Source organism: Mirounga leonina, unplaced genomic scaffold (genome assembly GCF_011800145.1).
Source record: "Mirounga leonina isolate KUSES-001 unplaced genomic scaffold, KU_Mleo_1.0 Mir_55, whole genome shotgun sequence".
In the NCBI taxonomy this organism is placed as follows: Eukaryota; Metazoa; Chordata; class Mammalia; order Carnivora; family Phocidae; genus Mirounga; species Mirounga leonina.
In genome coordinates this window covers 8846052-8870938 of record NW_023270816.1, presented here as the reverse complement: position 1 = coordinate 8870938, position 24887 = coordinate 8846052, and the positions used below count along the sequence as shown (strand labels likewise).

Here is a 24887-nt window from a genome sequence, read left to right as displayed (position 1 = left end):
TGTAAAATTGTATTTATGCGTGAGAATGAGCCATATAAGTGTAAAAGAATAGGAAGATTTCCCATGTCCTTGTGCTTCTTTAAAAGCTGTCTTTCAAACAAAACATTATTTGACATCCTTTACTGTTTCGGCTTTCCATACTGGTCCACCACGGAAGAATAGATTTTTTTCCAGAAATGCAATTGACATTTATTTTCTTAAGAGACAATAAAAAGGTGGTATATGTATATACAATGGAGTATTAGGCAGTCATCAAAAAAATGAAATCTTGCCATTTGCAATGACATGGATGGAACTAGAGGGTATTATGCTGAACGAAATAAGTCAGTCAGAGAAAGACAAGTATCATAAGATCTCACTGATATGTGGAATTTAAGAAACAAAACAGAGGACCATAGGGGAAGAGAGGAAAAAATAAAACAAGATGAAATCAGAGAGGGAGACAAACCATAAGAGACTCTTAATCTCAGGAAACACACTGAGGGTCACTAGAGGGGAGGGGAGTGGGGAGATGGGGTAACTGGGTGATGGGCATTAAGGAGGCCATGTGATGTAATGAGCACTGGGTGTTATACGCAACTGATGAGTCACTAAACTCGACCTCTGAAACTAATAATACATTATATGTTAATTAATTGAATTCAAATTAAGAATTTTTAAAAAGAAAGTAAAAAGATTGACAAAACAGTGCTTCGAGTCATTGGAGGACCGAGTATGTGCAGGAAGGAGGCCAGGTGTCTGTGTGCACCAGAGGGAGGGGGCGCTGAGGCTCTCTGAGCCTCCCTCCTTCCTCACTCATGGAAGAAGAGGCTTGGCTCAAAGGATTACTGAAATCCTGGTGAGCTCCACCACCTCCGCATTCCATGAGCCCGAGTTCTTCAGATCCTCTCCACCTTCACGTGGGCCCCGGTTTGCAAGCTGATTAGTCATCCCGCAGAGTGTTCGAGAGAGACAAGGAATGCACGGTAACCGTGGGGGTGACGCTCCCTGCTCGCCAGTGACACCCAAAAGTACAGACAACCCCCCAGAGCGAAAATGCGAGGAATTCGAATAGTGAAATCACACTGAGAAGGTAAACATGAAAAGGGGGCGGAGGACTTGCAGAAATTGTCGTAAAACTCCAGATTGTTTCTCAAAAACACGGGTGACTGTCGTGTGTGCAGAAGAGAGAATTGCTGTCAGTGACATTCCAGATAACTTGACAGGAGAATAATGGTTTCTGACAGCTCTGTTTTATCTTTACATGCCTTTAGAGCTGTCAGGCACCTGCCCCTTTCTTTAAGGAGGCGGCACATCACTCATAAGGGAAATGTCAACTGCTCAGCATCTGAGGGTGTGACGAGCTGGCCGCCCCCCCCCAGCCCCCGCCTGTCTTCCAGCACCTCCTCCCGCCTCGCAGGGCAGGGCTGCTTGCTTCCTCCTGGCTTGAGGACCCTTTGCAAATGTTTCCCTTCTTTCCTAACTCTGTATTCAGTCCTCAACACTGAGTTGTTCCAGTAATAATTCCATATAAAGCATTCCAAACATCACGAGTCCAAAGGCTGATGCCCCGTTCGTGTTGTAAGGGAATAGGGCTCAAGTGACCGTAGACATGGTCCCCAGCATGAGACCAGGAATGAAGACAGCTGGTCTCCATCCCCTGGTTGGTGAGTCAGCAAGTAGGGACTGCCGCCCACGTTAGTAACAGTGGCTCCCAAGAGTGGCCCCAGCTGGAATCACCTGCGAGACTTCCACGGCTTCTGCTGCCGGGGGCCACCCCCGTGGTTCTGGGTCGGTTGGTCTGGTTGGGTGTCAACACGAGAAGGGAGAGGACCCCAATACTGCGGTCGGGAGCACACACCTGGGCCCTGGGGCGCATCTTGCTTCACCTCTGCGGGCCGTGTCACGGTGGGGAGCCTCTCCCTCCTACTTAGAATGGGGTGATGCCCGTGAGAGTACCTGCCTCGTGGTGTTGCTGACGTAAGAAATACTTCCACGGTGTGCATCAGGTGCTGCAGGCATGGCGAAGGCCAGGGTCAGCTGTCCTCAGCCCTGCTCCTTTTTTCCATGAAACCTGGAGATGCATTAGGGCTTTTCCTGTCTAGATTTGGGTAGGTCTGATTGCGTGCAGGAGTGAGGAGGGAGGTTGGATATTAATTGCCGTCTGGTTAGAAAGAATTCCGTCTTCCTCCGGTCCCAGGGTCTGTAGCTACCACCATGTTCGTTAATTGCCACGAAGGACCGGAAGCTGCACAGGAGCCCAAACGCACAACCCGCGGCAGAGCTCCTGGTTAGCGCTCTCTCCTTTCCCCGGGCCATCCTCCACCGCGTGGAAGGGCTTCCTGCATGAAAGAGTTCTTCTTTGCAATGGCAGTTTCCTGATAGGTCTTCACCTGTGTTTTCACGCAGAACTCATTTTTCAACCATCTTCCCTATAAGTCAGCTTTCTAAGCCCAAAGGTGGGCATTCCCTGCTTTGAAGGAAATGAGTGTTATTCTGTCCTGTTCTATTGATTCTAAAGGGAAAAATACATTATTCTGGCAAAATCTCTTTGTTGAGCAAGTTCCGTGACTCCTGGCCAGTTATGGTTATGGCAAATGTGTTTGTCGGCAGGGGTGGGAGGGCCGCCAGCCATGAGGATGGAGGCCGTGGGGGGACCTGGCCGCTCCCAAGCTCGTCAGATCACCGACTGGGGCTGTTCTGCTCATCGTTCATCCTTTCCTTATGACGTAGAACTCTGATGACATCCCCAGGACTGTCAGCAGATGGGCTGGGAGCGCTGGGTGTGCGGTGGCCGGGGTGGACACGCACGGTTACATTCATCCTGATTACAGCGTTTGAGCCAGTCCCCCGTCTGACTCAGGACAGGTGGCCTCAGACCTCAGAACGCTATTTCCCGCACCGTTATATTGATTCTTTTTCTCTTACACTGATACGATTCATTCTAGGACACTGACTTGCTCAGAAACAGCTTCAATTAACGCCTTAGTTTGAACAGATTTTATTTCCAGGCAAATTCATGAATGTCATTTGGCTCACATTTGGAGAATTGCCAATTCCAGGGGTGGGGGGTTAGCAAGGTGGGGAGGAGAGTAAAGCAAGTTGCAAGCACACGTTCTAAGTGCCCCTCCTGGTGTCATGGTCCTCACTAAGGCACAGAGCAGTGACGCCCTCACCATCATCCCATGGTTTGCAGCTGTGGAATCCAATGCTCCTCCCGTGATAGCAGGTGTCAGGGACCCAGCCTGTCCCCTCACATACCCAGGCTGTCATTTCCATATCAGGAAGCCACGGCCGTCCAGTTGTCCTTAGGGCTTTCAGGATTCAGGGGTTATTTCCCAGCACATGGTCTGGGACAAAAAGTAAAATGACAATGACTCCCCCTTACACTTCCCTTGCTTGTCTGTCTCGGGCCTCCTGGAGGCCCCCTGTACCTTAGATAAACATCATCCGTAGGGAACAGGCACGTTATCCTACAGCGCCTGTGTACTTTGGGGTCCTTCGTCTGTTTGTTCCTACCAGGACTGTTTCTTGGCTTGTAGATGGGTTATAAAGTAGGAAATAGATGACTGTCCCTCCTTGTCATCGTAATGCCTGTGCAGTGTAAATGCGGAAGAGAAACGGGCTGGGGATTCATCCACAAAAAGAGTCTTTAGTCAAGAAGTGACTTAAGTAACCATGTCCCCCTCTCTTTAAATAACCTGGTAAAGAGAAAAAGACAAATCTTGGGGAGTGAGGCCTTGTATGGTAACCAACATGATTACCATTTTTTTATTTTTATCATTTATAGTTTTCTTCCTTTCTTTTTTCTCTGGACTAAAGAATGGTACAGAGTTTTGGCCAGCAAACACGAGCAACACAACGTCTCATGGGAGGCCACTTTTTGCTATGAATTTGACCTTTGAAGATTAAAATGTATTGTGTGAGGACAGATTTTAGTCTCATCCAGAAGACTGCTTGGGGTATAATTTCAGACCCAGTGAGTTTTTGTGGGCAAGAGAAGGAAGCAGTGAGGAGTGGTCACGGCGCTGAGCCGATCCTGAGCTCACCTCCCACCTGCGCGTGGACTCCCATCCTACTCGAGCATTTCCGACTAGCGCTCTCAGACTGGACTGGCCATTTCTCGGGGAGTTCAGGAACGTGTATGAGGGTGGGAATGGAGGTTGAACACCTCTCCACTCCAAGATGCCAAGCCATTAAGCTGGCCGGCAAAAACAGGCCTTACATTTTGGCTTCTCACTTGACAGGACATCTCAAAGGACTATGGGTTTTGAGATATTCTGTTACTACAGAAAGGGACATTCGCCACCTTTTTAACTCCTAAAACTCCAGAACAGGCCAGGTGGTTGAGTAAACAAATTAACAGGTTGGAATGTCTTAAACTTTAAATTCTTCATGAGCACAAAGGAGTAGATACATCTAAAGTTGTCTAAAGGAGTGTGTTGCCTGGAAGTCATGAAGATGTTGGTAATTGCACAATGCACCTCCTCCCTGGTTTTCCTGGGAAGGAAACGGTGCCCTTCACTATAGGGTGAATTTTTGGGCATCTCCACATTCATCTTAGTGCTTGGGGCTGCCACAGGCCATGATGGCTGAAGGACACATGAAGGTCACAGCTGGCCCCAGGGGATGCCGAAGGCCGTACAGACCAAAGCCAGTCGTGAAAACCACGTCCCCCTAATCCTCCACGTTGCAGGGCAGCCACAGTTATAGGGTTGGTTTGAAATACAAAAAGTCTTCATTTATCCCCGATACATACGGTTTATTAATGAATCTCAAAATAGCTTAGAACGTTTTTCTTTTTACATCCGTAGTAGCAAGCCCCACTCAATTCCAGACTCACCTGTCAAATACCAGGAATAAAAGTCCCAGGGAGATAACGTGGCCTGACCCCAGGTTCTGCGCCAGCCTAGAACCGCCCAGCCAGACGGCTGCTGGCGTTTCGCTCCGGCCGGCATGATGGTCTCTAGTCTCAGCTCGCGACGTCTCTCCAGGTTCTGTGACTCACTGACACCGTAGCAATGCAGGGATGGAGGAAACACCTCTCTGGGCTTTCTTTTTTATGTGTCTAGGTCTTAGGAATCAAAATCCCCCGGCGCCTGAGCTGTCCCAGAGGCAGCCTGGAGACCGCACCAGGCGGCGACGCATTTGCTGTCCATGCCCGGGTCTTTCTTGGTGCCAGGACGCTCCGTGGCTGCATCACGTGGCCGAGCCGCCGGCCCAGGCCTTTCCAGCCACCCCGGGCTCCGGCCCGAGAGCGACCAGCGGGGCCGGGAGAGGCATCGGGGAGGGCGGGGCGTGGGCTCTGCTCGGCTGGACGGAATCCGCAGACCCGGGGAGCGATGGGCCCCCGCGCGTGGTCTCGCGGCCGTGGGGCACCACTCTATGGAACCACTGCCCTGCGGGTCCCCGGACACGGATGGTCGGGGACGCCGTGTCAACGCTGACGAAACCGTGCCCCGTGTGAACACAGCCTGTTTCCTGGCACCTGGGGAGGAGCCGTGCACACCTCCGGAGTTGCTGCCATCGCGTGTGAGTGTGGACGCGTCTCCCCAGCTGAGCTGTTAGCTCTGTCTCTACGGTCACTCAGGGCTCCTGCATTTATGGAGCTTCCTGGCCCTCGTCCTGTTTGCCCCACACAACCTCTACGTGCTTTACTGGCCTTTTAACGTTACCATCTCTCGGATGGCCGGTCTGTGGACATTTGTAAGTCAATCTCTCCCTCTTCCCTGTGTGCAATGTCTCCATTGTTTTTATGAGACAGATCCCCCACCGGACGTCAGATGGCCATTCCTCTTTGTTATCATTTTCATGGATTGATTTTTTTTTTAACACTTAACTCTTTAATAGATCTGGGATTTATTTTTGTGTGAAATGTAGGGAGGAAATTTGTTTTCTGCTGTAACTTAACAGTTCCTTGGAAATTTAAATGTAAGATCTTTTTCTAATTTTTTCACTAGGCTTTTTAAGGCCTTTGGTTTCCATTACCAACACAGAATTCAGATATATGACTAAACAGTCTTCCTCACGCCAAACAGATCTAAGACAATGGTAAGATCAATCCTATTTAGAGGATTTTTAGATGCTCTGAACCAGTGTTGAAGACTAAGCCTTGCGAGGAGATACTAGGTGGGTGCAGGAATGCGGTGGCCCCTTTCTTTAGCTACTCTGCTTCCCCGGATCTTGTCGGGGGACGGTGGATGGAGCAGAGACTTCTCCCAGAGGAGCACGCACCTCAGGGGACAGAAGACTGCCGTCCCGTGGCCCTGTCAGCGTGGCCCACTCCGCTGAGGTAAAGACACCTCAGGAGGCTAGCCAGATGCAGCGATGAGCTCCTCGCTGTGAGGAGGCAGCCCAGGCCTGGGACATGGTGACAGGTGTAGGTCCACACAGCAGGTGGCTTAGAAAGGCTTCTAACTGCATTAGGAGGGACAGTCACTCACGGGATGTGCCCACAGCTGATTGCTCTGCCCTCCCCGCGGTGTCTCTCCTGCTTCCCCAGACCCCGTCCCGGCTCCCCCACATACGGAGAGGCCTCCGGGGGCACCCCTCACTGCCGTCTCTGCACACGGCTCCCCAATTCTTACTCGCTGGCGGCAGTCAGCAGCTTTGCCTGGTCGTGCCGCACGGAGGAGAGCGACACAGAGTGGACAGGGAGTGGGCAGGAAGAGAAAGAAACTCCAGGCCAGGCGGGGAGAGCTGTGCCTTCACCGTCCAGAGGTCCCGTTTCTGAGGAGCAGGGGGACAACCCTGTCCCGAGGTCAGCGTCCCCTGGCCTCACGAGGAGCCCGTGCTCTGCCTTTGGCACCTGCATCTCCGCATCCTGCGGTCTGCCTTCTGTTTACGTGGAAGACAGAAAGGACACTGAGCAAAGCCTAGCTCACCCGACGGTGACTCACAAATGAGAAACAGGAAGGCAAGACTAAAGTCTGCACCACAACCTCCTAAAAGGCTTGCACGCAATGACCACGCCCACAGAGGGGAACAGGATCTGAAACTCGGGGCTCAGGGCTCAGCGATGCGAGGCTGCATTAACTAAAACGCCCAGCGACCGGCTTCACTGTGAGCGCCATGCTCCACTCAGTTCCTGGGGCGACGGTCCCCACACGCGGCTCTTGCTCACAGCTCGTTTCCAGCCAACGCCACTTTGTGTCTCCTTTGTGTCCCAAGGGTGTGTGTTCTCCTCGAGGCTGGAGTCTGTTTCCAGCAGGGACGGTGCACCCCACCCCGGCGGGCCGTGCCCCCAACCGGCCTGGCCTGGAGCACCGCTTCTCTCTGCAGCAAGCCTCGTCTGCTCTCCGTGAATGCAGGGCACATTGTGTTTATCTGTTCATCGTTGACAGGCGCTCGGGTTCTTTCCACCTGTGGGCTGTTGTGAGTAATGTGGCTGTGAAAATGGGTGTGCAGGGACCTGTGTGAGTTCCCGTCTTCAGTTCTTTGGGATGTAAACTAGGAGTGGAATTGCTGGGTCACATAGCAGTTCTGCGTTTAACTTTTGAGGAGCAGCCACTTTGTTTTCCAGAGACTGCGCCATCCTACATTCGACCAGCTCTGCACAAGTGTTCTGATTGCTTGCTCCATCCTCCCCAATGCTTGTCATTTCCCCCTTTATTTATTACAGCCATTCTTTGGGAAGCATTTCCCAAATAAAACTTTAAAAGTATGTATCACAAAGCCAAAATAGGGATGGATTAAATGCCTTGTCCAGTAATGCAATATTTATACTGGTCCCTGGTAGGAATATTGGAGGAGATTTTCTCCCTCTGCTCACATGGGGTGGTACAAAGTCATTGCCCTTGGTGAGTCAATTTGCTTGTGGGAATCTTGGGGTTATTCTTATTCTCAAGCAGTGATCCTATTTGGCTTGTTTATTTTTGCCTTAAAACTAATTCCATCTATATTCTCAGATGGCTACATTTTGGCCAATGTCAGCATCAAAAAGAATAATGATGTAATTGGTTAAAACACACTAATTTTTTTAAAAATCCCTAATGCCTACTTATCCTCAGGGACAGAGAGAAGCAATCTTCCTCTTGATTTCCAGTTCGTCGAAATGAGAAGATCCCGGGCACCTGGGTGGCTCAGTTGGTTAAGCGACTGCCTTCGGCTCAGGTCGTGATCCTGGAGTCCCGGGATTGAGTCCCACATCGGGCTCCCTGCTCGGCGGGGAGTCTGCTTCTCCCTCTGACCCTCTTCCCTCTTGTGCTGTCTCTCATTCTCTCTCTCAAATAAATAAATAAAATCTTTTAAAAAAAAAAAAAGAAAGAAATGAGAAGATCCCCATTTTGCAGCCCTAAATGACTCAAGCAAGGATCATTCATATGCATATGCTAACACTCTTGGATGAAGGAGTATTAGGGGCCCACAGCTCACTTGTTTTAGAAGAAAATGCTTTATGACCCGGTAATTTCTTTAACAAGAATGGCATCACCTTCTCTATCAAATACCACCCTGTAGGTTACTTATTACTTACAAAGGGACATGCCGGTCCTTACAGTAAGAGACTGATGACTTGGCACTTTAATCACATCACCAAATTTAGCATCACCTAGAGAGGGTCCCGCAGCACAGCTCACCTGCTGCAATCAGAGGTACAGAGCATCACCATTTGCTGAAAATGCTTAACCTCCATCTTATAAAGCCTCCAGACCTAACTTCAGTTTGCAAGAAATAAAGAAGTTAGAGCCACCAGTTAAGCAACAATCAGACAAACCCAGAATATGGAACAATCTACAAGAAACTGGCCTGGCCTGACCAAAAAGTCCACAAAATATGAAGAAGAAAAAAACAACAACAACAAAAAAAAAACAACCCAAACTGTGGGACCATTCTATTCTAGAATAAAGAAATATAACAACCAAACGTAATGTGTGAACCTTGACTGGCTCCCACATTGGGAAAACTAACAGCTGTAAATGACATGGTGGGGGGTGTTGACCATGGATTGGGTATTAGATGACACTGTGGAATGACTGTTAATTTCCTGGAGGTGGCAGTTGTCTCAGGAGTTGTGTAAGAGACTGTTCTTACTCCGAGGAAATGCTGTTTGCAAACACAGCTAGGAGTCAAGTATCACAGTGGCCATGATTCTGTGTCAGAATTTTGGCTACAATGTATGTACGTGTGAAGAGAGAGACACAGAGACAGACAAAGACCCAGAAGGAACGCACGTGTATCAGAAAGCCCACAGCTGTTGACTCTAGGTGGATGGTTTAAGGGTGATCATTGTCCTACTGTTTCAACTTTTGTGTCTGCTTGAAAATTGCTGTAACAAAACATTGGGGGAGGTTATTTGTAGCTAATGTTTTATGTTCCCTGTTCTCTAGAACCCCATTTCTGCCCCCTGAAAGCCTTTGTTTTTCTGTTTTGCAGTTCGGGACCGAGTCAGGTCGAAGATGGAGAGAGATATTTTGGCAGAAGTGAATCACCCTTTCATTGTAAAGCTTCATTATGGTAAATAGAGTAAAACATAACCTACTTTTGAGAGGACCTAAGCAACCTTCCCCAAATCCAAGGAAAGTGAAACCGCACTGGGTCAGGAGAAGAGCCCTCCCTGTCACGGGGCCTGGCCTGTAGGGTGTGGGGCTGTCTTCCCTCTGCAGCCCCATGATCTCTTCTGCATTTTTCCGCTCTGAGGGAGCAAGATGCCCTGTTTTAACCAGAGACTAAAGTGAGGGGGCTGTACTTTGCTACTAATTAAATTATCATCATTGATAAAGTAGTAAAAAAATAAATAAAAGGTCTCTTGGCCTAGATTGGGGTGAATCTGTGACATATTTTTGTGTTGTTTTAGAAGAAAATGCTTTATGACCCAGTAATTGCTTTAACCAGAATGGCATCACCTTCTCTATTTTAAGTGAATACTATGTTTCAGGCATTTTAAAGAGAGTAGCTCATTGAACCCTCAAAACTTTCTTTCAAGGGAGGTTACTGTTTCTGTTTCCTGGAAGAGAAATGAGACACAATCAAACAAGAGTGATTCTGGTGGCCACATGCGTGCGGCACCCACAAACTCCTCTGAGTTCGCTTTCTATCGTTTCCCTCCTCGGGGAGGCAGTAAGTGAAATCTTCAAACTAAAAATAATGAACGAGAGGCGCCAGACGGCATTAACTCTTACTGCCCTACCGAATAATTAGTATGAGGGAACTATAGAAGAAGAAAAAAAACCCTACCTTGTTGGTTTCAAAGGCACCGGGTGTGGGGGTTCTCCGAGACATTTCCACGAGTCAGGACGAAGCAAAGGTGTAAGCCGTGCTCAGAGGTAGGAGGGCAGAGGCTTCTCGCTCTTTGCTGGTTACCTCCTGATATTTCTCAGAAAACACTTCAGTCTCGTGTAGAAAGTGTGTGGCTTATGCTTTCAAAGCCAGTAGGAGTGACGGTGGCTGTGAATTTGCTGGGAGGCTCGGTGGCCACAGGCAGGTGCCCGAGCTCTGTCCTGCTTCCGCCCAGGGAGGCCAACCCGACCTCCCCCTCTCACAGCTGCCTGTGACCCCACTGTCAGATCCAGTCCCATGTGTCACTTTAGCTGGTTTCCAGGGGGTTCTCTGAAGAAGAAGCAGCATCTTTCAAGGATTTCTAAATGTGTCTTCCATGTCAGCTCTGTGGCTGATCAAAAGATACTTGTTCTCCTTCTGCCTGTCAAGCCCTAGGAGAGAGGATTGAATCCATACTTCACTTTATATGAGTCTGACAAGGATTTTTTAGTGAGAGGCTGTTTCTGAAACCCTAACACGTATCATGTTTCTAGTATTTTCTTTTAGAAAATAAAAAGTTTTCAAGTAAGCAGGGATATCAGGACCCCCTGTAGCCACACTTCCTAGGTATGTAAGATAGATGCCAAGTGATAGATCATCAATCACATCGAACTGAGAATCAAGAGTCAATGGTGATTGGTTTCTCTTAACCCTCACATGCACACTCAGCCCCCTTTGGAGCAAGGCACGCCTGGCTAAATGGTGGGCAAGACCGGAAGTATAAACAGCAGGCCCATAATCATAGTTCATGGTGATCAAACCTAGAACATGGGCCCCATTTGCCATGATGTACGATGCATGGGGCCGACCGGTCACCAACACCTCCATGAAAGAAGGGGTCAAATGATGGGTTGCCTTGACCTGGAGCTGTACAGAATGCAGCTCCATGAAGGAAAGGAGGCTTGCCCACACCGGGTCAGAGCCATCATCTGGCTCCTCACCAAACACCTCACCGTGGTGCCCAGAGCCCAGCATGGGTAGTGGTGATAGTGAGAGCAGGTTAGAACCTGCAGATATGGGCCTCCATGTATTTTCCATCCCCTCTGTGATTAAAAAAGGAAGGGGGGACCAAAGGAGAGGAGAAGAAAGAAGAGAGGTGACCCTCTGGACTCTTAATAAAAGTGGGGGACACAGACAGACTCATTCCTGCCAACCCTTTCCTGGAGTTCCGCCCCGACAAGGCCCTGCCCCCTCTCCCCCGCAGCCCGGCTCCAGCCCTGTTTCTGGAACGTCCGGCACTGCAGCCCGCTTGTGTTCTCAGACCCCTGGGATGCCAACCCTCTCTCCTTCCACAGCCTTTCAGACGGAAGGAAAGCTCTACCTGATCCTGGACTTCCTGCGGGGAGGGGACCTCTTCAGCCGGCTCTCCAAAGAGGTACGCGGGGCAAAGAAGGCTGGCGAGCTCTCGAGGGAGGTCTGTGTGTGGTGTGCGTGCTGCAATTGTGTACAAATGGGGTGCATGCTCTCGGTATGTGTGAGAATGTGTGTGTCTGTCAGCGTGTGCGCTGTGGGGTTTACATGGTGTGTGTGGGATGTGTGTGCATGTGAACATGTGTGTGTGTGTGCATGAATGTGTGCATCTGTTTTAAAGAAGTCACACAAGTGATACAGAGAAGTGATCTGTTGTCCTTGAAAGATCATAAGCAAACAGGTGCTTTCGGGCGCCGGGAAGCGCGCCGACCCCCGTGGGGAGCAGACGAAAGCAGAGGTGGGTTTAGAGAGGCAGCTGGGGGACTGTTTCCCAGTATCTCACCTTCCGTCGTGGGAAGGTGCTGGGAGCACGCTGCCCACACGTCCCGGGAGGTGCTTCCGGAGCATCTAGTCGGGTCTTCCCGCGGGAGGGGAGGTCTCCGTGATCACTTCAAGCCCGGGCCTTGTCCTTGACCCCACAGTCCTGATATGGGAATTGTCCAGACTGTCACCCAGGGCAACACGACAGCTCTCTGGGCCCTAATCAATGTGAAGAGCTCTCTGCTTCACGGCATGGAGGAAACCAGCCTTCTTCCTGCCTGAGGCAACAACAGCACTGGGCTTAAATCCCAGCGGCTCTGAGCAGTTCCTTCACACGGAGCCGACGGTGATGAAGGCAGCCACGCGTCGGACGGCACCTCGCCCAGGTCTCCAGTCCCTCCGGTGCCGCCTTCCCCAGCACAGCCAGGGTGATTTAACTGGGACGGTGTGTTCAGACTGCCCTCTCCCCTTCTCTCTCCCTCCCACTTTTTGGCCAGGAGACCCTTCAATTCTGCATGGACCTCCAAAGTGAGCAACAGATCAAAGTGGAGCAGGAAGGGGGTCCCAGGGCCTGCGGGCTGCTCTCTCCCTCTGGTTTTTAAGGGTCCCTCAGACAACGCACAGCTGATGCAGTGAGCTCCTTTTATACAGGCTGAAAGCCCAGGGCTGGAGGACTCCGATCCCACTTCCACAACCAGCCGTTCTGGAGCAGGTGTCTGTCTGGTCCCTGCTTGTGCTCACATGTTCCCAGAGGGCAGAACTACCAGCATCTGCCCGTCTGCCGCCTGCTAAGTACTGATTTCCCTTCCCTCTCAGACCACGTGGGGTTTGGTTTCGTCCAGTGTCTGGCACCACACACCCTGTCACAGGTTTCTTGACCAAATGGCAGCAGTAGTTAGCAAAAAGCCCTATGTGACCTCCCGAGGGGAACGCAGGTCCCCCCGACACCTTTATTTCAGAGTAAAGGTAAAGTCATCAAGTGTGGGCACAGCAGATTCTCAGAAACGACGTGGGACAGTATCCTCCTCCCGTCCTCTCTTTCAACAAGGCCGTTGGACAGCATTCTGCCGTGTGTGGGTCACCGTCCTGACTTCCTTCAAGGACGCACCTCATGGGCTGTTTCACTTCTGCACACTCTGTCACTTGGACTTGGGGATTATCCTGAGATTTGCCCTAAGAACTGGACAAGTGGATAAATACGGTTGCACTCTGAGCACGGACCTGCAGAGAAGCCGTGGTGGTTATCCAGAGAGAAAAAGTCAGATTCGAGAGAATATGACAGCTAGCAGAATCGGACTAAAAGTTAGCCCACAGACTATGTTGACCAATTTAGAAAAGAAACGCCCAGCCAGGAAGGGCGCCTGTTGAGCACGGGAGAGAGAACAGGAGGTTCCAAAGGCCAGAAGGGCCATGAGGGTTGACACCTCCCAGAGGTGACCGCCCAGGACCACAGGGCGTGAGTCCCGGCGCCGATGGGAAGTGCCCCTTCTGTGGAATGGATGGGCCCCACCTGCGCCAGCCTGACGTGGTCACCATCCTCTTCCCCAACGGCCCTTATTCTAACTCTGTGCGTCCCTGGCAGCCCGCTGAGTCTGTATTGATTCTTCCTGTGTCTGTGTTCAGAGAGAGAATTCAGTCATCATACACAGTTCCAGTGTCGGTGACATTGATTTCTCATGGTGAATGTAAAAACTGGTTTGTGCTAACAAATCTGCCTTTCTAGAGGGTGACTTTAAATATTACACGCTGATTCTAACAAGCGCGGGAGGAATGGAAACGTCCCCCAGACGATGGCTTTGAAGGGTGCTGGGCGCCTGGCCTGGTGAATGCTTCAGCTCGCCTGAACCAGGATGCCTGACTCGTGGACCCTGATGCCCACGGGTCCCTCTCAGCCAGCCTCCCCTGGCCCGGGTGCCTCACGGACTCTACGCCCCGTACATGTTGTTTTTGCTAGAACTCGGCCCACTTTGGGTAGATGGAAGGGAGTGGGGACGAGATCCCGGATACGTTCTCAGTAGCCCTTCCTCAGCCCTTCGGGGTGTCGCTTCACATCCAAACCACTCATATTAAAATATCAAGCCCAGAGCTCCGTGATTCCTGGAGGCGAGGAGGAGGAGGAGACTAAGTGCTCCACTTCCGGGCTAATTAACCATCTTTGTAGGGAACTGCTCTTCTGCCTTCACTGATCTCCAGACTAGAAAGAGAGCTCATTTTTCCATTGTGAGAGCCAGCAGAGTGTTACGGGGGAGGGGAGCCTGTGATCTTCCGCAGAGCAGGACTGAGCCCAGTGCACTTTGCGGGGCTGACTCATGATGTTCTCTGGCAGAGCTCTTCAAAACAAACCAGCCACAGAATAAGCCAGACAATCTTGTTCTCGCTTCCTAGGTGATGTTCACCGAGGAGGATGTCAAGTTCTACCTGGCTGAGCTGGCCCTGGCTTTAGACCACCTCCACGGCCTGGGGATCATCTACAGAGACCTGAAGCCTGAGAAGTAAGTGAGGACGTGGTAGGACACCGCCTCCACACCGCCCTTCTTGCTGCCCCTGCTGGGAGCCGCTGCTCTCTCTGATTCCCACGTGGGTGCACAGCAGGGAGTAGGCTGGGGCCGTCCTGCTGCGGGCACCCCCCACGCGGGTTCCACCCGCCCGCCCCTGACACCGTGCCCAAACAGGCGTGGCTGATGCTGATTGGTACAGGCCGTTCCCGGCAGCGCCTCTCACCCGATCCTCGTAACAACGCTCTGGCGGAGGCCGGGCCGGGGCCCCTGTCCCTGCTGTTCGGGTAAGGCTGGGCAGGGAGGGGGTTCCTGCCGCACAGCTGCCCCCTCTCCCGCCGTGGGGAACTCCTCAGACGTGCACCCCGACGCTAGCTCGCCTCTCCACTCCGGTCCCTTTGGGGCCGTCCTCTGCAGAGCCAGGAAGCCTCCACGACTCCAGCAGGCCATTTCCAGGTGGCGAGTCAGACGAGCCTTCCGGAGAGTTTTTCTGAAAGACAGTAGCACCAGATTCCCCAGATCTTCCAATGAGCTTTTGCATGCCTTTGGTAAAGATCATGTGTAACATTTTAGGATATTTTAGCTATCCTCAATTGAAAGATTAAAGTCCCTCCAAAATCACAGTTTCCGTTTCAGGTTTTTTTCGTATATTCTGTGTAGAGCGGACACACAACAGTGGCCCACATGAAGAAGGAGGGATCTAGTGGGCGCTATTTTAGGTTCAGGAGGACCGCCTGGCCGTAGTCCCGAAGGCAAAGTCACGATTTTCTCACTCAGTAAATTCACTGCCCCGTGAGACCATTCGATTCCACGCACCGAGGCCGAGGCCCACAACTGCCCGTGGTAGAGCCTGGTGGGACCCCCCAGCTTTGGGCACAAGGCAGCCCGTAGCCGTGGGCTGACTCATCGCCGAGGGCTCAGGAAGCGAGCTTCAGCCCGTGCTCCTCGGCCTTTCCTCTTTCATGGACACCGAGCTGAGGAAAAGACAGCTCCGCTCTGCTGCCATTTTTATTGGATGTGGTGGTCTTTTATGGGAAACGTCTGGGCAACGTTGTGCCCATACAGGAAGGGAAGTCCATTTGTCCCACACCAGCGGGACGCGCACATCTTGCATGGCTTTGGCATAACGAACCACAGTAGCTCGCTCCGGTTGAACATCACAGGCTGCACACCTCAGTAAATGTCTAGATGATCGCAAAAGGCCCTATTGTCAGCGTCCCCTCGGAGAGAACAGTATCCTATTAAGTACAGCTGCCTCCCTCAGCGAGCGCTCGCGTGAGGCAGATCCCAAAGCCATGAGCCCCGGGCACGTGTTGGGGCGTGCTCCCTGCTTCTCTCTCTCTTTAAAGGTCAAAGGGATCTTTACAGTTAAAAATAGTAATATTTAATCACAGAGTTGAAGAAAGAAGATTCTGTTGTCAAATAGAGTGAGTAGGGGATTCATCTGGAAAGCTGCTCATTTCCGGGCAAAGATTAAGTCTAACTGAAAAGCAAAGATGAAAACGTTCACCTCTTTCATGATAAACTGTCATCTTAATGATGCGCTGTAACATTTTCCTTCACATTTCAATAAAATAGTAGGTCTTTTTTTTTTAATCCCATGGCAGATGTTTTTAACTGTGGCAAGAAAAACAGTAGAAAGTGAGTGTCTCAACCTTTGTAAGCGTGCAACACACACTCACATCTCCGTGCAGCCACCAGCGCTGTCCATCTTCCAGACTCTCTGCACCTCGCAAAACTGAAACCCTGTCCCCGTGAGACACCCACTCCCCGCTGCACCACCCCTGCCCAGTACTGGCACCCTCCACTGTCTGCTTCTATGGCTCTGACTGCCCTAGGTCCCCCTTATAAGTGGAACGCACGTCTCCTCTGTGGTGCCCGGTTCACCGCACTCGGCTCCTTGTCCGCAGGTCCATCCACGTGCTCGCGTGGGTCAGGATGCCACTACTCTGCCTGCCTGTTGAGGCAGCCGGCCTTGCTTTGGTTCCTCGCCATTCTCTTCCTGGTCTCTTTAAGGCTACCTGGTACCCCCCAGGAGCTGACGGGACAGGATTTAATTACAGCAAAAAAAAAAAAAAAAGAAAGAAAGAAAGAAATGGAAGACTCGGAGCCCTGCAGAACCCCGAGGGCTGACAGCCTGGAAGAAGGGCTTCCTCGAGTGCTGGCCTGCATCCGCCCTCGCGGCTCACCCTCTGCCCTGCAGTGAGGAGCACCCTCCCCCGGCAGAGCTCGGAAGAGCAAGGCGGACGCTCCCTCTAGGCCAATGCTCCAGGTTTCAGGCTCTGGTGGGACAAAGACACCCAGTGGGATAGCACCTGTGATGAGGGGCAGCCTGCCGAGCCCCAAGCCTCCTTGATGCCGAGGCCCCAGGCATCCCGAGAGGCAGGGTGGTGCTCATAGAGGGGTGATGGGGAGAAATAGTGAGCCTCTGGCCATTGAGAGCCTGCCTGGGCAGGGAAAAATCCAAGAGGCTCCAGATCTCCACAGGCCAAGGCAATCCTGGACCCTCTCAATCATGTTCTTCATGCGGGATGGTCTGAAGGGTTCCTGAACCTCACTGTGGGCTAAAGAAAGTCTTGAACCTGCAGGTCCCAGCTTTTGCCTGGTTAACCCCAAACACTGTTGATCTGAATCCACTGGTGACCCAGCAGAAGCTGCTGACTGGGGAAGCAGTAAATCCCGAAGCCCACATCTACACGTGGCAGGCGACCCCCGCGTGGGGACTGCTGCCCAGGCTGCCCTGCTGTGCCCCCCGAGGTCTGCACACCCCCCAGCTGAGCAGGCCTCCGGTAAAACATCTGTGTTCTCCCCTCTCTTTCAGCATCCTGCTGGACGAAGAGGGACACATCAAGATCACAGGTTTGTAGAGGACGGCAGTCTCCCGGTGACTTCACCTCAGCCCTGGTAAATGTGGGGAGCAGCTCAGAGCCAAAGCCCTCCTAGCACCAGCATTTGCTGGTGGTGTCTCTGATTTGGCTGAAGCTTTCATAGAGCTCACTTATGTTACGTTGGTGTGCGTCCTCACAGCCTCTAGAAATGCTCAAACTTTCCAGGTCCCCTTCCTTCCCTCTCTCCTGTCCAAAGAACCTTCCAGCACCTTCCCTGCAGACTCTCATCCCTGGCTGTCTGTTCAAGAATGATGATGCACAGTACTGATGTGGGGCAAATATCGGTGCTCTTCCGGGAGCACGTCCCCACACTCTGGTGCCCTCCTGCCTTCAGGGACCACGTGTGAATGCACATGGGAGCCTGCCTTCCTACTGAAACCTCACGCCCGTCCCGTTGCCACCCAGTTGGAGCGACCTGAAAACACACACCCCAGTTCCATGGCACGCATTGTATTAATTTCCCCTTCCTGGTATCACGGTCACCACAGACTGAGTGGCTTCCAGTAGCACACCTGCTCATCTTATCGTTCGGGGGGCTCCAGAGAGCCTGTTCTGCTGCCTTCTCCAGCTTCTAGGAGCTGCTGACATGCCTCGGCTTGTGGCCCCATCCTCCATCTTCACGGCCAGCAGCACGGCCTTCCCTGATCTCTGTGACTCTGCCCCCAAATCCACATAAGGGCTCTTGTGTCACCTGGCCCACCTGGAAAATCCAGGACAACCACCCCATCTCACGATCCTTGGCTCATCACTCCTGCAGGACCCCTTTGACCTGTGAGGTGACCTCCTCACAGGTTCTGGGGCTCTGGATGATGGCATCTCTGGGGGCCATTCCCCCACCAGCTGTCCTGCTGACCTGGTTCTGCCTCATGTCCATACACACCCATTCCTGCATGTCCACCAGTTTGCTCTTCCTGAACTAACACTCTCCTCTCCTCCCCTAGAAGCTTGTCCCTGCTCGGGGTGCCTGGTCGACCCCTGTTCTTACCTCAAAGCTTCTCTCAGCACCCCTTCTTCCCTACTCTGTGGCCCCCATGTGGTCATGCTGCCCCTCACTTGCTGGCCTGCATGCCACCATGCCCTGTCTTCTCAAGGGTGGGTTTACCCTGTCTTCATGGATCCCCAAGACTTGGTGGAGTGCACATAGTAACTGGCAATAAATATTGGTTAAATATTTTTACAGGCTTGTTAATGTTCAAAGTTCGATTTTTAAAAGTTCTCATGAACTTATATGCCAGACCCTGATTACCCCTTTCAGCGAACCTTTAGCCCACCCATTCCTGACCTGTAATGTCATGCCATCAGGGTCACGTGGCATGTGGTGGAGATTTACAGTTCTGTTAATACTTCAGACGTGTTCTCTGCCAAATGAGGAACTGAACGTACCCTATAAAAGTCACACTTGTGCCTTGTGCCTGGCAGCTGGAATGCATATGGAGCTACCGTGTCCAATTTATCTATAATATGACAGAGTTTGGGCTTTCTCTGATTTAATAATCATAGATTGTATTATTATTATTATTATTACTATTATTAATCATGACCCCAAGTTCATAATATGTGATAATTTGCCATTTGGGCCAGGCACAGATTACAAACAGCCCCCTCCCAGACTCTGATGTGTAAAGCAAGCCACTTTGCTGCGAGTGAGCAAACCCACCCGTGGGCGTTTGATGTTCTCACTCAGCACGTGGCCCTGGACGGAACTGATGGATATTATCCTTCTTCTCAAACATGCTGAAGCCGAAGGGGTGCCCTCATCTTAGAAGCAATGTGTTCCCTGTGTCCTTCAGTCACTAAGTGCATGAACACACAAGCTTTGGAAGAAGGTAGAACGGACTGAGGATTTCTTGGAGGAGGGAGAGGGGAAGCGCTCACGGCAAATGCTCCACAGTCCTTATCAGACTCGCCTGTCTTCCCTTTGTGCCTCACCTCCAGGGACCTCCTTCCCCAGTAGCCTTCTGCCTGGACCTCTCTTCCAGCCCTTTCCTTCAGGGCTACCCCTCCCCTCCCATCTCATCCCAGCCCCGGGACCTGGAGCATCAGCATGCCCGGGCCACCTGCTGTGCCTCGTAAACAGCAGGGCTCCTGGGACTTCTCCTGTCTTGACGAAATACAGCTTCTCGATACTGTTACCAGGCCCCCCAGGCTTTGTAGATTCCTGAAAGACCTTGAGCTGGGGAACGTACCACGCGGGGGTGTGAGGACACTTGCTTCCGAGGGGGTTGCCCTGGCCGGGACAGAGCGGGTTGAAGTCCCATAAATGACGCGGAAGCTCGCGGGTTGGGGGTCAGCATGGAAACAGTCCTGGTGCCTCTCCGACTGAGGCAGTGCCGTGTGCTCTTTCACTTTCAGATTTTGGGCTGAGTAAAGAGGCCATCGACCATGACAAGAGAGCTTACTCATTCTGCGGGACGATAGAGTACATGGCGCCCGAGGTGGTGAACCGGCGGGGACACACGCAGAGCGCCGACTGGTGGTCCTTCGGCGTGCTCATGGTAATGGTCCTCCCCAGTCCGCGGTGGCATCCCTTGTCGCTGATCCCCAGCACTCGGTCCCATCCCCAGGTTGGCTCAGAGGTCCAGGAATGAGCAGGGGAAACAGTGCTTGAAATGTGGATAGGCAGTGTGTCCCCAGGTGACCCACGGACAAGGAGGCCACCATTTCCTGCAACCTCCTCCTCTGCCCATCCCAAATTCCCACCCCCAGCAAACAGAACTGGGATTCAGATAAGGACACAAATGCATTTAGAATCAAACCTTCTTTATACTTAACATTTTTACAGGCTGAGCATGAAGATTTTAAGGGATGTGGTGATTTTCATATTAAAGACATTTCTCTTATGTCAAACACAAAATCCTTCTACTTAGTTACAAAAATAACATGAGCCAAGGGCCTGGGTGGCTCAGATGGTTAAACGTCTGCCTTCGGCTCAGGTCATGATCCCAGGGTCCTGGGATTGAGCCCCATGTCCAGCTCCCTACTCCTTGGGAGCCTGCTTCTCCCTCTGCCTCTCTCTCTCTGTCTCTCATGAATAAATAAATAAAATCTTTAAAAAAAAATTAACATGAGCCAAAATACACATGGACTGAGATGTTTTTACATCTACATCAAGAAACTTGAATTTTCTTTAGCTCATGCATGTTCACAGACAGAGCGCAGACCCAGACACCACCTGGCCTGGGGGATTCTGTAGTCAGAGAAGTGGTGTTGGCTCCCTGTCCCCAGATGGTCCTTCCTCTCCCTTCCTCCTACCCTGTCCCTCCGCCCATCCTCCCAGCCAGCACTGTGCCTGTGGCCTTCCATGCTGCCCGTGCCCTCAGCCCAGATCGGACTTCTGACGCTATGGAAGGTCACTCAGCTGGTGTGAGGCCCAGCCCTGTGCATCCCCAGCCCAGCTCCCGTACATCCCCAGCCCAGCTCCTGTACATCCCCAGCCCAGCTCCCATGCATCCCAAGCCCAGCTCCGTGTGTCCCCAGCCCAACTCCTGTGCATCCCCAGCCCAACTCCTGTGCATCCCCAGCCCAGCTCCCTGCATCCCCAGCCCAGTTCCCGTGCATCTCCAGCCCAGCTCCCATGCGTCCCCAGCCTCAGCTCCTATGCATCCCCAGCCCAGGTCCCTGCGTCCCCAGCCCAGGTCCTGTGTGTCCCCAGCCCAGCTCCCGTGCATCCCCAGCCCAGCTCCATGTGTCCCAAGCCCAGCTTCTGTGTGTCCAGGCCACCTGCCTTGCCACCACACCACTTGCCTCACTTCCTGGCTGCAGAGCCCCTGGGCCATGTCTGGAGGTGGGGTTCAGAGGTGTCTCCTGGGGAACCTTAGCTTGGCTCTGTCTTGTGTCTTCTTTGCACTTTGACAAGTTGCTGTTATGAGTCTATCATCTTATGTTGTGATTCCCCCCTCGGAGTGTCTCCCCAGCACGCGGCATTTCCTCAGCACCCCCATGACCTTCTGCGTGGACTCCCATCACAGACAGCAGCAGCCATGCTCAGTGAGCTCTGTGCCCCATGGGGGTGACACCGCTGTGGGCTCCCCAGCCTAACCTCCACCTGGGGTCCCCTGCCCTTCCTTGTCCCGAAGCTATAGGAATGCTCTGGAGTTTGGGGAATATCATAGAGGTTGGTTCTTGGCTTCTCTAAAGGAGACCTGGTTCCAGCTACCGTCTGGCATCGTTGACACACCAGGGACTGTGGGTAGTGGGCATTGCTTTGAATTGGTGGCATCATTTCAGTCGAAAGGACCCCGCATTCGGTGTCTCACGGCAGCTGGTTCTAGCACGGCTGTTTTGCTCAGTGGCAGGAAGCAGGAGGGGCTGTCAACGACAACAGAGTACGTCTCGTGGCTCTGAGTTTGGGAGGCACCGCGCATTTCACCTGAACCAAAAAATCTCCACGTTACGTGGGAAAGATATCGTTCTTTCTGGTTACAGAAGTGGAAATAAAGCTCTTCGGTGATTGGTTTAAGATCACATCATTGTTCTAAAGCCACATTCTCATTTCGTCCTGCCCACCAAACCCTTTGGCCCCAAGTGGCAACCAGTTTGCAGCCAGATGTCAGGATCCCTGCGTTCAGCACTTCCTTGGGCAACACCAGGAATGACTTCCGAATTGCCATTTGCAATAGAAGGATGGGTCTGGTGTGGCATTTAGTGTCGTGTCTGAGCTCGGCTTCGGGAAGAGGTCAGTTGAGGGCATGTTGTGTTTACAAGGTGCCCTGCCCCGGCTTTGTTAAAGAGGGGGCAGAGCCATGGAGGGAGGGCCCGAGGAACGGTCTGCACCCTGGAGGGGCTTACTGCCCATCCCTTGCGTTTCTCCCCTGAGGAACTACACCCGTGTCCTCTCATGGTCCCCAAGTGCCCTCCAGAGAGCCCGTATGAAGACACCTACATTCATGGTGGAGATCCTTGTCCTTGAACAGAATCGAATGTCTGAAGTTAGGTATTGTAACTGGAAAAGAACGTGAGCCGTAGTGATGGTGTCCGTTGCAATGGTAGGTCCCTAACATCTCCACACTCGTCTGGAACTCAGTCTTCAGGAGGAGTTGGGGTTGTGTTTTGTGGGTGCTTCAGAAACATCTCCTGAATGCCAGGTCACCTGTGAGACCACCTGAGATTCTTCTCCCATTCTTTGCCAGCACTAAACGTGTGTGGATGTTCACACACAAGTATCTGTGTAAATTGTTTGTACACGGATACACACATATCGCTGGCTCAGGGCTCAGGCGCCGCCCCTGGGAAAGGAGACAAGGACACGAGGCTTCCTCCTGAGGCTGCTGAGAGGAGCAGGTCAGCATCGACCTTCGAGTGCTCAGAGCAGGGGTGGTGCACAGTGAGGTGGGGACTCGTCTGTGCCCCAAGCACCCTGACACCTCTGCACAAACATAAATACACCTGGTGAGCAAAATCCAGCCCTGTGCACCCGGCCCCGGGGACTGCTGCCATCTCAAACGGTCCATTTCGTTGTAGGATTTGTGCTTGTCTGTTTTCAGATTAAGATGTAACTTGCTCTTGAGTTCTTTTGTAAGAATGTCGATCGACCGAATGAACTTGAATTGTAGGCTCCCTGCTATGAAGTGTCCCCCTTGCAGAGAAGCTTCTCATTCCACTGCTCGCAGCACCGCTGGGGCTCCTCCTGTGTCAGTGCCCCGGGGCTGGCCACTCGCTTCAGGCTCATTGCGTGTCCCTTTAGACAGGGCTTTCAACTGTTGAGGTTTGGGGCTGGACAGCTCTTTGGGTGGAGGCTGTCCTATGCATTGTAGGATGGGAAGTGGCGTCCCTCCCTCTACTGAGTAAACATCACTGGCACCAACCCGACCAACCTCTCCAGTCCTGACCATCAGAACTGTCCCCAGACACATCAGAATATTTATCTTCCTGGAAATTTCATAAGCACTCACAGTGAAGCTATACCCCAGTCTCTTCGGGTTCCCTCTGCACATTTCCACGGCCGACCTCGGAACTTCCTTGTGAATGCATCCCTTGGGGTACCCCCAGCACTTGTGCTGGACTATGAGACCCCACGGCAAACCATGGTTTGTATTCATTTGCCCTGGAAACCTTGGCCAGTCTCAGTCTTGTTCAACACCAGACCAAAACTCCTACTATATGTAATGTCCTGGGAAAGCTCATCAGAAATGCCCTGATTTAATGAGATACTTAAATACTGAGAAATTTCTTGATGAGAACAGTAATACCGAAATGACCTCCTTTGTCCCCGTGTGATAGAAAGGGAACCCTTAAAGGGGCTGGAAGTGAAGCCAAAGCAGAGAGACATGTGTGGGTTGGGAAAATACATAGCTTCGCCATCATCACCACCACCATCATCATCTTCATTCATTGAACACCCACGTACGCCACTGTGTTGGGTGTTCCTAAACAGTTCAGGATTTCCCACTGTGTTGCATGGGGAAGAACAATGTAGGAGGAAGACAAGCAGGCTGGAGGGAGAGAAACACAAAGAATGTGGCTCCTGGGAGTCATAGTCAAAGCTAAGAAGTAATCACTAGGCAGATGTGTGCAAGTTGCTGGTTGATTCGTAATAGATAGTTACATGATGCACAGACTTTAGGATGGGCTCCATTTTTGTAGCAATGACTAATAGCTTTCTGGTTTCACGTGGCCTAAAAGGCGTTTCCTTGAAATTGAATTTCATTCATAGTAGACTCAAGAAAGAAAGGAGGGAGGGGGAAAAAAGATAGAACCAAAATAGGAAGAGCATTTTCTTTGCTAATACGATTCTATTTTAAGACCTATTTTAACTTCCAAGATCAACTTATAAACTTTCCTCCTATTTTATCAGATGGACAGCTCATCTGCCAGAGCACTCTACCTTTCAATTTAGTTGTTTGTCCACTTTCAGATTCTCTCAGGGACTCTCTTACTCCCAGTTTTTATGACTTACATCTTGACTGGTTGCCTGCAGTCTGTTCTGTGCGCCCGCACCAAACGCGTGAGCACGGGACAGACAGCAGGTGGTGGTTAGTATGGTAGAAGAGCCTTCAAACATCACAACAGGCAGGACTTTTTAAGTTTCTTTTAAAATTTTACTCTCAGAAAGCAAGCCAAGAGTATTAATAAAGGCTTAACTACATTCATTTCATTAAGTTTGTAATTTCATTCCTGGTAGCTCACCATCAGGGTAACTCCAAATCTTAGGGAAGCTTTTATGTACATTTCAGTATTACTTATAAGAGCAGGAAATTGGAAATGCTCTAAGTGCCCAACAACAAATAAACATATTTTGGCATATCCACATATAAAGTGATATTATGAAGATTTTATAATCAGCATGGAAGTTTTTATCTTATTCTGTGAAAGGTGAATATGTAAAACCATGTTTTTTTAAAAAAAAAACAGCTTCAAGAAAGTACTAGAAGAAAATAACAAATGTTAATTCCATCTTTCTTTGAATAATGGGGTTATGGGTGATTGTTTTGGTCTTTCTACTTTGATGTATTTCCCAAGATTTTCATAATGCAGAGGAAAAATACTATAGGATAAATTTTAAAGGGACAGAGACACGCCATCAAAATCAAAACTAAGGCAA

General features: G+C 51.3%; 1 protein-coding gene across 3 annotated transcripts in view; it reads left to right on the top strand.

The window, feature by feature from the left end:
- LOC118001950 (ribosomal protein S6 kinase alpha-2) overlaps nt 1-24887 on the top strand; it is a 288962-nt gene that overhangs the window by 208961 nt on the left and 55114 nt on the right. For all 3 annotated transcript variants that reach the window (XM_034992141.1, XM_034992140.1, XM_034992142.1), the window contains 5 exons: nt 9352-9432; nt 11529-11608; nt 14350-14456; nt 17281-17318; nt 19700-19842. In XM_034992141.1, coding sequence (XP_034848032.1) covers nt 9352-9432; nt 11529-11608; nt 14350-14456; nt 17281-17318; nt 19700-19842 — 449 coding nt within the window. The remainder of the gene's footprint in view (nt 1-9351; nt 9433-11528; nt 11609-14349; nt 14457-17280; nt 17319-19699; nt 19843-24887) is intronic.